At 34.9% G+C, this 17,174-nt stretch overlaps 1 protein-coding gene across 3 annotated transcripts; it reads left to right on the top strand.

Annotated features, from left to right (window-relative positions):
• Positions 1-3,553: 3,553 nt before the first annotated feature.
• Positions 3,554-9,003, top strand: LOC124885327 (syntaxin-123-like). Of its 3 annotated transcripts, XR_007057055.1 has the most exons (6): positions 3,580-3,884; positions 5,838-5,886; positions 6,852-6,929; positions 7,414-7,560; positions 8,247-8,331; positions 8,744-9,003. XR_007057055.1 is itself a non-coding variant. In XM_047414768.1 (3 exons), exons 1-3 carry the CDS (start codon positions 6,915-6,917, stop codon positions 8,852-8,854), a joined length of 273 nt encoding a protein of 90 aa, XP_047270724.1. In that variant the 5' UTR covers positions 5,893-6,914; the 3' UTR covers positions 8,855-9,003. The 3 variants fall into 3 exon arrangements, 1 of the variants encoding a protein (XP_047270724.1); XR_007057054.1 differs by lacking the exon at positions 8,247-8,331 and having other exon boundaries at positions 3,554-3,884; XM_047414768.1 differs by lacking the exons at positions 3,580-3,884; positions 5,838-5,886; positions 8,247-8,331 and having other exon boundaries at positions 5,893-6,929.
• Positions 9,004-17,174: the final 8,171 nt, after the last annotated feature.

Here is a 17,174-nt window from a genome sequence, read left to right as displayed (position 1 = left end):
TTTCAAGCACCCTATTACTACTAGGGGGTAGCCTCAGGTCTTGACAAAATGTTTTCTAGTTTAAAGTTTTCTAGATTTATTTATTTCCATAAAAGTCAAATTCGAATCCCATGCTATTTGGGATAGGTTTTTTTCCTATATAGTGATGAATTTTGTTATTTTCAATCAGACAACATTATTATTAATTGAGAATTTCCCTTATTTATACCTTTGTATGTGGCTACTTGGTATTTATCTTGCAACCTTATAAGAATGATTCTTTAAGAGGTAAGATTAATTCTTAACTTGATATTATTGTTTTTTTATTAAAGTTAATTAAAAAAGGTGACTAGTCTTACACTAATTATTGTCTTTAATTTCTTCGAAATAGGGGTCTAGATCACCTTTGGGTCTAAGTTCTTGAATTGACTCTATTAGTATCATAATTAGTTTTAATCCACTAATTTTGAATACTAAGATCAATTAGGGTTCTTATCACTCTATCTCTAAATTGGGGATTTATTCTTAAATTTCGTCTATCTTTAATTTTAGTATTTTTGCTTTCGCATTATTTTTTTGTTTATTCAAGTAACTCGATTCTAATCAAGTGGTATTAGAGCATGGACGCATGCTTTCTCTCACAAATCCCTTTTCAAGAAACTCTTCTATTTGTCTTTGTAGTTCCCTTATTTCATCGGGATTACTTTTATAAGCGACCCTATTTAAAAGTTAAGATCCAGACACAAAGGCAATTTGATGTTCTATTCCCCTCAAAGGAGGTAATCCCTTAGGGATATCCTCAGGAAAGATATCATTAAAATCCTGCAAAAGTCTTGAAACATCGCTAGGAAAAGAAGGAGTTAAATCATTAGTGTTGATTATAACTTCCCTATAAGTAAGTAGGACAATAGTTATGCCTCAGTTTTTGTAAATAAATATTGTTTGGCTTTCGCAAGGCATAATATTTATTCACCCTTAACCGTTTTTCTCTCACCAATTCTTTCTTCTTTATCACTCTCTTTTGTTGATCCCTTCCTATGTTTTCCAATTGTTTCTTTCAATATTTGTTGGTCTTCATACACTTGGGAAGGAGTTAAGGACTTCTTCCCCTTATGTTCAAGATATTGATGCTGGGACTCAAACCGATAACATAGCCAAGACACTTAGAAAGATTTTTGCTTAATTCGATACATTAGAGGTCACCCAAAATCCATCTATGAACATAGCTGATCTAAGGAAGAGAGGTATTTTTCATACAATGTGTGGGATGAAGGATAATATTTGCTTTATGTTTATTGATTTTAAAAGTGATGCTAATGTGATAAGTTCATACGTGGTGGAGTAGTTGAAACTTACATGCATCAACACAATAATTTTGCTGAACTTAAGGTGACTAAACAATGCATGATTTCTTTCTCTATTAGGAGATACTCTGATAATGTTGTTTACGATGTAATTTCAATGCAAGATTGTTAAATCAAGCTTAGACGTACATGGCAGTTTAATAGGAATGCAATTTATAATTGGGGAAGAATAGAGTTCCTCTTGAACTAAACAAAAGAAAATATAAACTTGTACCTTTAACTCCATCCCAAGTTTATGAAGATTAGAAACGTGTGAAAGAAGCAATGAAAAATTTTAAGAGAGAAAAGAATGATAGGAGTAAGGGAGTACATGTTGATATTCCAGGAGAGGAAGAGAAAGGTTGTGTTGTGTGAAGAGAATGGAATTTCAAGAGAGGTTAAGAGAAAAGAAAAAGAGAGATAGTCATAAGAGTACTAAAAAGAAGGATAATAATGAGGTAGAGAAAGAAAAACAAGGGATTTTGAGTAAGGTTATTTTTTTATTCTAACTCTAACCTTCCTACTTCTTCTTTTACTCCTTCCATTTCAAAAAGATTGACCCACTTTCTTTTTTAATCCGTTTAAAAAAGAATGATCCCTTTCCTTTTTTAGCAACTTTTTAATTTTAACTTTTCACATGGCATGTTTATGACAACAAGATTAAAGGGTATTTTGGTACATTTGACATAACTTTAATTTAGGATCACAAGATTCAAAAGTCTTTTTTATTTTCTTAAACTCCGTGCCAAGTTAAACTAGTTTATTCTTTTTGAAATGGAGGGAGTAGTAGTTTTGACTCTCTTGTAGGTACTCATGGAAAAGTTTGCATTAAAAAGCCTTCATTGGATGAACTTACTACTAAGGTGGTCAAAACTACATGTCCCATTGAGCAAGTGCTTGTTCATGAGAAGGATATAAGTAAAGATATTTATTTTTAACTTATCCAAGATAAGATTCATGATAGGAAGTCCAAAAAAACAGATGTAGATGTAACACCAATGAGCAAGGAAACACGAGGTGATATTATTCCTTTGCTACATAAGAGTAAATACGTGGAGTATTTTATTAATTGAGTTAAGTTGGAGAGGCACATATTATCTCTTATGTAATCTATACATGAATTTTGTTGTGCTTATATAAGAAAGAGAATTTTCTATTGGGATGATGATGTCCAATGCTTTATAAAGGTTTTTTTTTATACATTCAAAGATTAATTGAGTTAAGTGGACACATGGTCATTATCGTGTTTTGTTCCTACCATTATTGTTTTCAAGTAATAGATGTTGTTCACTATTGTATGTCCTTCTTGATTTTGCGAGATTAAATTTGAGGATAGATTATTTTCAAGAAGAGGGTAATGATAGCATCTAGGCTGGTCCACTTGCATTAAGATTGACGGGCTTTAATATAAATCAAGAAGATGCTTATGATGGAAGGATAGCCCAAGAATGAGCCCAAGAATTATGGAGACGCATAGGCTACGTGTTATACATATTTCATGATTCAAGTCCAAGTCTAAACGTAGATGATTGGGACCATATAGATTTTGATTAAAATAAAAAACTTTTGTTTTCCTAGTTTAAAAGTTACCTAGATTAAAGTGTCCTAGTTTAAAAGTTTCCTAGTTTAAAGTTTCCTAGGTTTATTTATTTTCATAAAAGTAGAATTCGAATCTCATGCTATTTGGGATGGGTTTTTTCGCCATGTATAGGGATGAATTTTGTTATTTTCAATCAGACAACATCATTATTAATTGAGAGTTTCGCTTATTTACACCTTTGTGTGTCGCTACTTGGGATTTATCTTGCAATTTTATAAGAACAATTCTTTAGGAAGTAATATTAATTCTTAACTTAATATCTTTGATTTCTATTAAAGTTAATTAAAGAAGGTGATTACTCTTACACTATTAGAAATTACCCCTATTGCAATGAACTTGTTGGCAATGATTCCAAAAGCGTTGCTATAGAGGGTATATTGCAATGGTTCTAATCGTTGCAAAAAAAATTATTTTAGTAGAAGCTATAACCGTTGCTATTGATATATAACCTTTGAAATAGGGTGTCGTATAGCAACGCTTGCATGAATCGGCCTCCTATGACAACACTTAATTGAGAAAAAAAAAAGTTATTGCAACGACTTTAATTTTTTTCCTTCCTAATTTTTCAGAAAGTGCACCAAAATATAATGAACTATATAACAAGAATTAAAAAAAATTAAATAAATAACTTATCCACTTTGAGGTCTTAACAAAAACCCCACTAGTGCGCCAAATTAAAGTGTTAACACATTGGGTCTGAGAGGGTTAACAAGCTATTATTGTAAATCTTCAAATAAAAAAGATTGGGTCTCCACTCGTTCGATCGGCTGCTGCTCTGAATCGACTGATCTTCAAATCAGTGCTCCTGTACGTGCTCCAGTACGCATCTCAAAATTTACAAAAACTTTGGGTCTCGATCGATCGGCTGCTCCGCGTCTCAAATCAGTGCGCCGATCGACTATTGCTCTGACAACCAGTGCTTCGACTGCTTTCGATTGAACCCTAGCCGTCTATTAAAATAGGTATTTCAGTGCAATAGGATTTCAGTGCCCTAATTTCTAGCTTCTAACAGTATTTTTGTGCTTGTTGCAAAGTGGCGTAGGATTTCAGTTCCCTAATTTCTTGCATAGTGTCAAGTTTTTGTGCTTATCCTAAAGATACTGGTTTTTAAAAATATTTGCTATTACTTGATAACATATGAACTCTGGGCAACAGTATCTTTTTCTTTGAGCTGTTGGGCGGAATTCTACAGTTTGTGGAATTTTTGTATCTCTCTGTGCACTCAGTGGCGCCGCACTAGGTACTCTCTATTAATTCTGACAAATACAACAATAACTCTCAAATTCCCTTTTTTGATCTCACAAATAGTACAATTGTACTTTGTCAAACACAATAAGTACCATGAAAACTGATGGAATAGCTTTATTACTGATGAAAAAGAGGAAGAAGAAGAAATAAGTAAAGTTTTTGAGATTTTTGTTGACAAGGTAAACTGCACTAATCATTTATGTTTAATGGCTATTGGTAAAAAATCATATGATGAGTGTAAAGAAAAATCAGTTTTGATGACTAATGTCTATGCCGCTGAATCATCTGATGAGTGTAATGATAATATAAGTTTCGATCCTAAAGCCAGGATAAGCTTAACTAGAATTCAAAAGCGAAAAAATGGGAGGTATATAGCTAGGATTAGAGACCCAATTAAGCATAAGCAAGAACATGTTGGCATTTTTGACACTATTGAATAGGCTTCACAAGCTTATTTATCAAAGAAATCTGAGTTTGAGAATAAATGGAAGAAGAATTGTGATCAAATTCAGCCATTCTTTCAGTCTGAAGGGCCTTTAGATTTGTGCTCAGATATTCTTAAGCCAACCCAGCCCTTGTGGTTTATCTTCCTATAAGCTTAACTTGTGGGACAAAAAAATTGAGTTGGTTGCCCACCGAGTGTTGAAACATGCGATACTGTCCCTTGGAGATTTTGACTTATTAAGGAAAAAGAAAGAAACTACTTTGTGGTTATTAAGGACATGTAAGATTCTTAATGGCCTTATTTTTTATTTATGTGATTTTTCTCTAGCTTCTTAGCTTCATCCTTAAACTGAAATAAGATTGGCTGATGTCTTAGTTACACGATTAACTATACTTAAGCTGTCATCAGTAAGTGCAGATTTTATGTTTGTGTGTAAGATAATTTTGGAAATTGCACTCGTCAAAAGATGTCATCTCACTCCCTGATAATGAAATACTCCTATTCCATTGAAAATGAGTGGCACTGTCATCTCAGGCACTATTTTATGGCACTGCTTTTTCTTTTGGACCCAAATGATAATCTTGGTTGAGCGTCTGTGAAAATAGTTAGTCGATAAGAGCTAACTAGGCAATATTTTATAAGGAATCAAGAGAATAATTATAGTGGTAAAGGCCAAATATTCTTAGTTAAAGTAGTACTTTGTTTGACTCCTGATGTATGTATGATCAAAATATCACCTCCCCAATGTACTCTAGAAGTTTGTTACTTGAGAAGAAATGTTAGCAGATGTGTACTTGATTGCATTCTGCAAGAGATTGGAACTTTTAGTAGAGAACTTTAGAGTAGTGGTGTTTGCTTCAACTTTGTGATTCTGTTGGATTAAATGTTTAGGAAGTTGACATTCAAGGGATGGAATAGGATAAATAGTGTGAAAATGGCTTTAACTATAGGAGAATAGATGCGGAGAAGAAAAGAATGAAGTTGCTCCTTGGATGGAAAAATATAATCTTGGTTCCCTGTCTGAGAATAATCAGTTTATAGATTGTTAAAAGTTATTGTCACAAGTACTTGAGAATAATCAGTTCTCACTATTGCCTTTATAACTCACTTTACTTTAGTTTAGCGGTAAATTGCACGTGTCACTTTTATCTTTTCCATCTGATTAATTTTCTTTACCCTTTCTCTAGTCAGAGATTATTTACTAATTGGAATTATCATTCAGGATGCTAATGTGGAAACAAAAACTGTTAATAAAGCATCAACAATGAAAGGTCAGATAAGTATTATTGCCGTTTGTCTTATGTATCTAACATATTCTCTTTCAACTCTTATTGTTCTCATCTATCACGGCTGTTGTTCCTTTACTACCTAATGACATGGATAAGTTCCATTAGCTCTATGACCCGTTTGTTTCTAATCAGTAGCCTGATAACCACAAGCTCTCAAGAAAGTATTTTTGTACTTGTTTCTAGCAATAAGGAAGCAGATGGAAAAAGATATAGATGAGGTTGGGAAGATTGCAATAAATGTCAAACCAAAAATAGAATCAATAAATAAAGAGCTAAATTTGTTTGTTCTTTTATATTTGGACTAGTAAAGAAGTTTTTGTGTTTAATGTTCACCGTTCAAAAGAACTCTAATTCTTTCTTTTCTTTAGAACTTGGCCAATAGACAAAAGCCTGGAGTGGAAAGGGTACAAGTGTTGATAGATCAAGGAAAAATATGACCAAGTACATTAATAGACATAGGTTTTCAATATTGCTTGATGTTATTTTCCACTTCTTGTGCTAGTGTATGTGTTTTTTTTAAATATTGATCTGCATTGTATTGACGAAGAAGTGCAGACATGTTATGACAGAAATTCAGGTATAGACAAGTCTTTTATTTACTTTGTCTTGTCTTTTATCTTCAATATAAGTTGGTAATAAGTTATGTTCTTCCAGACATTAAGGCAGAAAATAGACAACGAATATCGTGATGTCGTAGAGCGAAGGGTGATCATAGGTTTGGATCCCAAATTTTATTCCAACAGAAATAGAACTTGTGATATCTGCTTAATGATTTTTCAATTTCCATATGTTGATCTAACATGTGGCTTTATCGTGTTTTGACCTTACAACTTAGCAGTAACTAAAACTAGACTAGATGAGGAGGTAAGTGCAAAGTCTTGTAATTGATAATCCTGATCAATGCGATTGTTTTTTTCCTCTAATGTTTATTCTTGTGATCATGTTAGACAATAAACAACCTGATTGAAACTGGAAATAGCAAACAAATCTTCCAGAATGCTATCCAAGGAATGGGACGCGGACAGGTACCTCTTACTACATTCTACTGTATTTTTCTCTTCTGACCGATTCAGAATTTAGGACTTAATTTATGTGGCTTCTTCCACTTTTGGTATCTTTTCTCCTTGTTTCTTGTCAGCATAAAGTGTAGGAATTCGGTTTCTTTATTAGTTAATTCTTATCTTCTTATTGAACTAGCAGAAATAGTACTAGCTGATGTCATTCGAATCCTTTGATGTGTACTAACTTGTCCCATATGTCACTTCATGAATTCCACGTATCATTATATAATGAGGTTGGAGACATGAGTTTTATATATGAGCAAACGTCCCAGTCTATAGTAAATATCTCATGTCGTCTCATCAACAAGTTTGAATGCAAGAATGCAATGCAAATACATTTTCTATGCTTTTGTCGTGTTTCACCTTTTCCTTCTAGAAATTTAAGCTACATTTGTCTTTCGTTATTATTTTCCCTTTGTATTTCATCTAGTAATATGCTTAACTGCAGATCTTAAGCACCGTAGAAGAAATTCAGGAAAGTAATGATGTAGTGAAGGAAATTGAGAGAAAGCTTCATGATCTGCATCAAATTTATCTAGATATGGCTTTTTTGGTTGAAGCTCGAGGAGGCTTGTTAGATAATATTGAAACACGGGTTTGTTTTTAACCCTTCTTTTATTTCATAGCCTCTTTCCAGAAAAATACAGTAGCTTTATTTATTCCTCAAGTTTTCTTTTTGAATTTTTGGTACCATGGTTGTATGTACTATGGAGTTTTAATGTTATCACCTTAGTTGATGCACCCTATTTGAATGCGGGGTAGATCTAGAGTATCACGGTCTTGGCAAAACCCAATAACTTTGACCAATATTGTTAAGAAATCCACTTAATATATTCTTAGCTAACTGTAGGGATGTGTGAGGTAAATTGTTATTAGAATTTGCAAGTGTTATTAGCTAATTATAGGGATGTGTGACCAATATTGTTAAGAACTTGCTGTTTTTTTTGTTTCATGATGTGTGTCTTACTCAATTTAGTTTACAGGAAAGAAGGGTGGTCTCTAATACGTAAGAGATTCCATACAAAGTTGTTGTTTTACCTTTTTACCTCAATTGTTTACCTTATTAGTTGCACAAAGTTTGCCTGGAATTTGCTGTCCTAACCAAATGAATCCCATATAAGTTCAATAAAATTCATCATATTTTTCAAAAAAATTTGCAGTGCATCAATAAATTTTACCTCTTATCGTTTGTAGGAAATTTAACATGCATAACTGCATTGTCACGTTGTCCGAGCTGATCATAATTGGTGATAGTTATGATTTTGATTTATTTGATCCCAGACTTTTTGAGTGGGTGCATCTAAAGAACAAATGTTCAAAATTGTGACACACTTGGATTTTCAAATTCTAAGAATTTAAAAGGCCGGTGAGTATAACATTGAACTTTTATATATTTAGTTCCATTTATAATGACTATGAAATATATGACAGATTAACTGGTAATTGCATTGAGACCTTTTTTTGTTATTAGTTGTGTGTCAAACTATTCTTTAACACACACTCACACATATACTTTATCTTCATACATGAACATTAGTTGATCTTCCCAATGGTTTTCATGTTCATTAGTTGCCTACCGCCTGAGATTTGTTTGCTAGTAAATTCGAAATGTACTACTTTCGTGCTCTCCGTTTTCTTTTACAAATTTGTATAAATAATTTATTGATTTGCTATTGAGATTGTTCATGCTCTATTTATAGGTGTCCTTATTTTCTAAATGAAAATTAAATATATTGTCATTTAAGTGCTAATTGGGATTATTTTTTCACTTTTTATAGGTGTCTAAAATGATGAAGGAGATGAAGAAAGAAGTGATGAAGAAATTGACCGACCTTGAGAAAATTTTCGAATTGTTGATAGATGTTTTAGTATCGATCTTTTTGATATAGAATTTTGTGAAACTTATCGCTACTCGAACTTGATACTATATTGAAAAACTAATGATCATTTAAACATTTTGCTTTTGGATTTAGATTACTAGTTTGTTGGATATTTTGATTTGAATTATTATTAATGAAAGATTTTGTTGTGATGTGTATATATAATTGTGTATTGATATAATTCTCTCTCTCTATATATATATCAATTAGTACTTGAACTAGCTGCAATAGGTATGGCAAAAACGTTGTAATAGGTAGTTAAAAATATTGCAAAAGACTGTTGCAATAGGTGTCAAAAGTTGTTTTCATAGGTAGTGAAAAATCATTGCAAAAGATCAATAATTATTGCAATAGGGTTATTGCAATGCTTTTGTGTCCTTGCGATAGGGTCAAGAACCGTTGCAATAGACAAATTGAACTGTCTCAATAGGAGTTAAAAAAACTATTGCAATAGGTCTATCTATTGCGACGGTTGTTGTAACCGTTGCAAAAGTCGTTGCGATAGACCTATCCCAACGCTCACATATGCAACATAGATAAAATCGTTGTGGTAACTCTATGGCAACGGTTTTTACATCTATCGCAACGGTTTATGAACCGTTGCAATAGGCGTAATTTCTAGAAGTGAATTTAATTATACTAATTATTGTCTTTAATTTCTTCAAAATAGGGGTTTAGATCGCCTTTGGATCTAAGCTCTTGAATTGACTCTATTAGTATCATAATTAATCTTAATTCACTAATTTTGAATACTAAGATTAATTAGGGTACTTAGCACTTCATCTCAAAATTGAGGATTTATTCTCAAATTTCATATATCTTTAATTTCTTATCTCTAATCTTAGTATTTTCGCTTCCGCATTTTTTTTATGTTTATTCAAGTAACTCGATTCTTATCAAACTAAACTAAAACGGAGGGAGTATCTATTATTAAATGACTAAAAATGTATATACACAAATTTATTTCAAAACATAATTAATAAGGCTAATTTGGTAACTAAATCCCCTAATAATATTTTTTTTTTTTAAGAAAAGTATCAAGTCAATAAGAGTCAACTATCTTGAAACAGAGAAATTACTATGTCGTTGTTGTTGAGTTAATTCACTTATTTTTCTTCACATTATTTCCAACAAAATTGTTTTTAGTAAAAATATTCTTATTTAGTAAAAGGTGAGAAAACAATCCTGTTATACTAAAAAATAAAAGAAGTAAATTGTGTACATCGCCAACTTTATTTTAAAATTAAACTTTCCTCTCAACTTTGAATATTAAACATAATGCCCCCTTTATTCTATGCAAAGTCTATTCTACCCTTGATATCTCCAATCCTCCATCGATGTAACAATATATATATATATATATATATATATATATATATATATATATAATAAGAGTTAGCTATCTTGAACAGAGAAATTACTATGTCGTTGTTGTTGAGTTAATTCACTTATTTTTCTTTACATTATTTTCAAAAAGATTGTTTTTAGTAAAAATATTCTTATTTATTAAAAGGTGAGAAAACAGTCCTGTTATAATAAAAAATAAAAGATGTAAATTGTGTACATCGCCAACTTTATTTAAAAATTAAACTTTCCTCTCAACTTTGAATATTAAACATAATGCCCTCCTTTATTCTATGAAAAGTTTATTCTACCCTTGATATCTCCAATCCTCCATCGATGTAACAATATATATCTATATATCTATCTATCTATCTATCTATCTATCTATCTATCTATCTATATATGTATGTATGTATGTATGTATGTATTTATAAATTTTTATTTAAGCTAATTAATGTTACCACTAGAGTAATCATTTCAAAAGTTATATCAAAATCTGATGCTACTTTTGTTATGATTGTCTTTTTAATATTACATGCATTGACAGGCGATTTCATGTTTTCAAAACGACAATGCACCAATACTTTTTAAGAATAACATTTTTAATTTACGTATTTTATATTATAATGCAGATACAAACCGCTCTAGGAGGATAAAAGACACTTAAGAAGAGTAATACATCTAATTTATATCTTGAGCTCAAGAACCAACGATTAGCTCTCAACCAATGCATCACTCAATCTTCTTTTATTATGGGTTTCTTTAGACATTGTTTGATATATTTTACAGTTATACTAGTAATATATCGAGTTTAATCGTATAATATGAGGGTAAAATAGATGTTTTAAAAAATCAGTTAGAAGAAAAAAGAGGAGAGTGATTAATTTTCAAAGTTAAGCAGAGAGATTAATTTTTAAAGTAAAATTGGGGTGTAAATATTTAAAGGAAAAAAAAAAAGAAAAGGAAAGAGGGGATAGTATTGATCCAAGAAATTAGACTGCAACCATGATTTTAATACAGAGATAAAATCATTTATTCTCCTTCCAAATTTGGCAATATGTAAGACAGTACAACAATACTCCGAAATTTGATACAATTACGTAAGATTAGTGTATTACGTACTACTTCTATTTTCATCATTTTTTCATAATTATTATCAAACACAAAATTTTTAGTTAAATTCAGTATTATGATTCCCTTAACGAAGTCTTTCCTTCTGAAATCCACTCCTGAAGTCACATCTTTCAGTACTGGGATTGAAGTAAAGTACTTTTGAGTTGCTCTTTGCCTACAACCCTGCTTCCGACTTAATTATAAATACCAACTCTAAATAGCTTTAGAATTTCTTGAATTGAAAAGGTATTTATAGGTCCCAAAACTCAGGGGAAGGTTTGGAACCCTAGTAGCAGAATGAAATTAGTTTACCGGGCTGACTTCCATGTCAACAAGAGTAGTTTAACTCATCACTACCTCATAAGGGTGTTGAACATTGTTTTTGCTTTTTTTTGCTAAAAACTTTGAAAAAAGTATTCAAAGAGCCAATTTAATTTGTCAAGTACTATTTATTCAATTATTACCCTAATTAATCATATGATAAAATAAGTCTCAAGACTTTTGGTCAAGTTAACTTATGTATTTTTAAAGTGAACATAATTTGCTTTAATCTGTTAGACACATAAGAGAGAGAAAGACCTTCCTCTCTCTAGTTCCTCCCTTTCCCTTTGGCACTGTCCCGCCATGGATACAATCCTCACACCTCCTCTCCTACCAAACCCGTCAAGCGAGAATCCACTAAACGAGATTTCGATGACGGATACTCCCTCATTATACAAGGACATTGCAATCAGGAAAATCCAAGACCCGATTAAGCATTTAGGGTCCATGGTCACCCCTAAAAATACTGAGGCGGATCCCGCGACCCGATTAAGCATTTAGGGTCCATGGTCACCCCTAAAAATACTAAGGCGGATCCCGCCGATAACCAAATTCTACTCCCGAAGGAAGAGAAGTAGCGTCTATATACCCCTTGGAGTCACTCTGTTATCATAAAACCCGTCAAATCAAAATTCAACCACCAATATCTCAAGAAGAAATTTGAGGATCTCTAGAAACCTGCTGAACCCTTATGCCTCATAGATCTAGGCATGAGTTTCTTCAGTGAATTCTCCAAATAGGAGAGTCAATCAACAACTCTCCATGGAGTTCCCTGGTTCGTCGCAGGAACTTTTATTTCGATGCGTAAATGAGAGCCCAACTTCGTACCAAGTGTATCAAAGGTAGACTCTATCGCGATTTGTGTTGCCTCATCTACCCACAGATTTATGTGACGGAGCCATTTTTCAACAAATCAGAAAAAATATTAGGAACCTGCAAAAGGTAGACACGTGCACCTCAGCCACACTGCAGGGTAGATACGCTAGGATCTGTGTTCAAATCTCCCTGAACACCCTAGTTGCAGCCTCAATTTCCATTGGTCACTACTCTCATCCCCTCTAAGAGGGGGAGGGTTTCTTATGCAAGAAGTATGGGCTGATAGGGCACACCAGTACCAACTATTCATTTATGCTGGAGCCCAAGAAACCTGAATACTTGGTAGAAACAAGAACCTCGCACGCGCAAATGGAGATCATAGAACATACCAATGATTGGCAAACAGTCTCCTTTGTAAAAAAAAAAAAAGTAGCAGGCAAAGAATCATACAACACCCAGCAAGAGCACAACCACTGTGAAGTTTAAAACCAACGACGCCATGAAAAGTAAGTTTGTTAACCTTAGGGTACCAGAGTCAATGTCGGAAAGACCCCCTCTTTCCACCCCTTCTGGGCCTATCGTGGGTGGGATATCCCAAGGGAAAGCTCCTACATCCATAAGGGATAAAAAAATTTTAGGGCCATGAATGGGCCAAAAAAATCCCAGGCCCATGAGACTCCGGCTGAGGTCCATGGCCCAATAAGGACCACTCCTGTTAAGAGGCCCAATCTTCTCCTTCTCATGGGCTACCTCTTCAGGGGACTCGACCCATTCTCTCTAAAGCCCCAAAATTTTAATACTCCCAACATTCCCACTCCTGTGGAAATAAAAAAGAAAGAGGTCTTCCAATGTAGGACCCCCTCTAGACACTTGGACTTAGGCAATGATGAGCCTATAGTCCTGACGGCGGGAAACCTTTCCACTTCCCGTAGTGATTTGATGAGAACTGCCCAAACCGCTAACAAAGCATTTAATGCTAGTGGTGTTCTTAAAGGAGAAATATCTCAGCTCCCATCCTTCACACCCCTCAGTTCTATATACCCTGAGGAAACCATGTTATACTCTCCTAAGGATACCAACCACGGACTCTCCAAACTCAATTACGACCACCATCTCAATAGCTCCCCTGTCTCCAGACCACCAACCAACATCCTGGTTGGAAATTTATCTATCCAACCAGACAGTTCCCCTACACCTAGAATGGGAAGAGAGAAAATCACCATCCTGATTTGAAACCCCAGTACTTAGCACTTCTAGCCATGGAAAGTCTGAACCTTGGATTGCAAATATTTGGGGCAAATGTATGGATGGCTGCCCTATTCCAGGTGATCAACTCCCCATTCCAGGACGAGCTGACAACAGAGTCATTGTCCAGCATACTGAACCACTTAAGTCTCAGCCTCCCTTTCTTTCCACCTCCCAACCTAGCATTGATGCTCCAGGGACTAGCTTTTATGACTCCCTCTGGGGAAAACCCTGCCTCCCCCAGTTAGCTCCAGGCCGCATCCCTGAACACAACCTATCCTTACTTAACTCCAAATAGGGTGGAGAGACTAAATGCACTGAAAGCTCTGAGATCAAACAACAGAGACATGGAGGAATTCCACTCACAGCTCAAGGTCCCAAGAACAGAGGTACTCAACCTCGGAGAACCTCTAAAGATCGAGTTCACAGAGCCTGTCCAAGAGATTATGATCATCTTGATTCCCATAGGGTTAATAGACCTAGGTCTAAGAGGAAATTTGGCAAACCATATGATAGAAGGGAGACTCAAGGTCATACTAACTCCCCTCAGTAGGAAGAAAAAGGCCTCCCTCTTGTCATCCTTCTTATTTTTCATGGGGAAAGACAAGGATATTGCACTGGAACACCTTCATCCACCTCAATCCAAGATGAAAAACTGCATAGTGTGGAATGCAAGGGATGCAAAGAATACTGAGTTCAGGAAACACTATAAATCCATGATCAACATTTACAAGCCATGCATTCTAGCCCTGCTGGAGTCCAAAATAGCTGACCACCAAGACCTATGTGAGGAATTGGGATTCAACTGCTTTATCCAATCTGAAGCTTCTGAACTCTGGGGGCCTGATTATTATGTGAAAAGATGACTCTATTTCCATTACTTCTATTTCCACCCCATCTCAGGTCATCTATGCTAAAGTTGAGGATATCTCCCACCTTTCTCTTCGTTTATTAGTATTGTTTATGACAATACTAACTTCTAAACTAGAATTGATGACCCCTGAACTATTTTTCCTACTTCTTTGACAATTTTATCTCACTTGAGGGTAAGAGTTGGTTGGTTGGAGGTGATTTCAATGATATTCTCAGAGCTGTTAAAAATTTGGTGGCTCTAGGATCAATCCAAATAGATCCAATCTCTTTTGGAACCGCATTAACTACTTCAATCTCATAGACTTAGGCTTCAAGGAAAGTAAATACACCTAGTCCAACATTAGGTATAGGAATAGGCAAGGCCTCATCTTAGAGAGATTGGATATATGCCTTGCTAATGATCTCTTGATCTATCTTTTTCCAGACACCTTTGTTACCTACCTTCCTAGAACCCACTCTGATCATTCCCTCATCCTTCTTAATCTAGGCTCCTCCCTAAAGAATCAGTTTAAACCCTTCAGGGTTGAAACCATGTGACTCAGCCACCATGATTTCTATAATTTGATTAAAGTCTCCTTCCTAGACTGTCCCTGTATTACCACAACCACCTCTGATTTTTAGGAGAAGGCCAGGGACTGGAATAAAAACACCTTTGGGAATATCTTCCACAAGAAGAAGCACTTGCTTTCAAGGATAGCTGGCATCTAGAAATCCCCCAACTACCCCACTAGCCACTTTCTTCACAACCTAGAACACACCTTCCTTAAAAAGTTCAGCCACATCCTTACTTTGGAGAATGAATTCTGGAACTTAATGTCTAGAATATCATGGATTGTAGAGGGGGATACAAATATAAAATTCTTCCACAGCTTCACCCTCAATAAGAAGGAGAGAAAAAATTAACTCTCTCATAGATGATAATGGGACATGGCAGTACCACCAAAAAGGTATTGCCACTACTATCTAAAAAATTAACTCTCTCATAGATGATAATGGGACATGGTAGTACCACCAAAAAGGTATTGCCACTACTATCTCCAAATTTTATGCCAACCTTCACTCTACTGAACATACCTTGGGGTATCTCACCACCCAGACAAACCCCTATACCATGGGATCCATCAGCCAGTCTCATCATGATATTTTCAGCCTATCCCCTCTCTTAAAGAGATCAAAAAGGTTGTCTTCTCCTTCAAGCCCAACAAAGCTCCTAGGCTGGATGACATGCACCTTTTCTTATACCAAAAGTTCTGGGATATCCTTGCCCTCCCTTGTCAAGTTCTGCTAAGATACCATCACTACTTACTCATTGGATCCTAAGGTTAACTCTACTTACCTTTGTCTCATCCCTAAATGCAGAAATGCCACTTTCCTAAGAAATTTTAGACCTATAAGCCTCTGCAATACCCAGTATAAAGTCATCACCAAGATCATAACCACCAGGCTAAAGCCCTTGACAGCTAACACCATTAGTCAAATGTTCTTTTATTAGGCAAGCCCTCTTTTTTTTTTCCAACTTCCCCAACTACCTTAGAAACCTTATCCTCTCCTATATATCAACTTCATCTATCTCCATTCTTATCAATTGGGGGGAAAACCACCCATTTAAATCCTTCTAGGGGTATTAGGCAAGGTGATCCATGTCACCCTACCTCTTTATCCTATGTATGAAACTCCTCTCCAGAAAAATCAACTCTAAAGTTGACACCCTCTAATGGACACCTGTTTTAACCTCCAAGAGGGGTCCTCACACCTCTCACCTTTTCTTTGCTGATGACTTGACCTTTTTGCAAGAGATGACTCTAAGAATTGTCATATCATTAATAAGATCCTTTAAAGTTTCATCTCCCACTTGGGTAAAGAGTCAACCATGCTAAATCTAAGGTTATCTTCTCCAATAATTATGACCTTGAACATCAAAATAACCTCTACTCCATCCTGGGCATCTATCACTCCAATTATTTTGGAAAATACCTAGGGTTCCTTATCTTTCATAAGAAACCTAAGAGATGGGACTTCCAATTCATCATTGACAACCTAAAAAACAAGCTAGCAGGATGGAAAACTAAATTCCTGAACATGGCTGGTAGGACTACCCTTGCTAAACCTTCCTTAGCTAGCATGCCTAACCATATCATGCAATACATCTACCTCCCTAGAACCTATTATAACCTTATTGATAGAGCCCAAAGAAACTTTATTTTGGGCTTCACTGATGTTAGAGAAAAATGCATATGGTCAAATGGGATACCTTCAGCCTCCCTAAGAAGGATGCGGGACTTGGCATGTAATCTACTGCAATCAAGAATAACTACTTAATATGAATCCTGGGTTGGAGGATGTATTCCAACCCCATTTCCTTAGGGCCGAGATCCTCCTCTCCAAATATAATAAAAGAAGCAAGAGTGATATTAAGGGTTCCAAGACCTGGAATAGTGTCCACAGATGCTGGAATTAATGTAAGGATGCTATCCATTGGGCTATTAAGAATAGAGATAGGGTTAAAGCATAGGATAATAGATGGATCCCTGGGATTCCCCCCTATCCACCATTATCTAGGGCCTAAACACTCATAACCTAGATAACATCATGGTGAAGGATATGTAGATGGATGGAG

The sequence above is a fragment of the Capsicum annuum genome, chromosome 6 (genome assembly GCF_002878395.1).
Source record: "Capsicum annuum cultivar UCD-10X-F1 chromosome 6, UCD10Xv1.1, whole genome shotgun sequence".
Lineage (NCBI taxonomy): Eukaryota > Viridiplantae > Streptophyta > Magnoliopsida > Solanales > Solanaceae > Capsicum > Capsicum annuum.
Note: the sequence above shows the minus strand (reverse complement) of the source record. Positions and strands in the feature narration are given on the sequence as shown.

Bases quoted from the DNA above. Each gene is read 5' to 3' on its own strand.
- LOC124885327 (XM_047414768.1), top strand. The intron at 7,561-8,743 runs GTTTGTTTTTAA...CACTTTTTATAG, and splicing joins TAGATAATATTGAAACACGG to GTGTCTAAAATGATGAAGGA.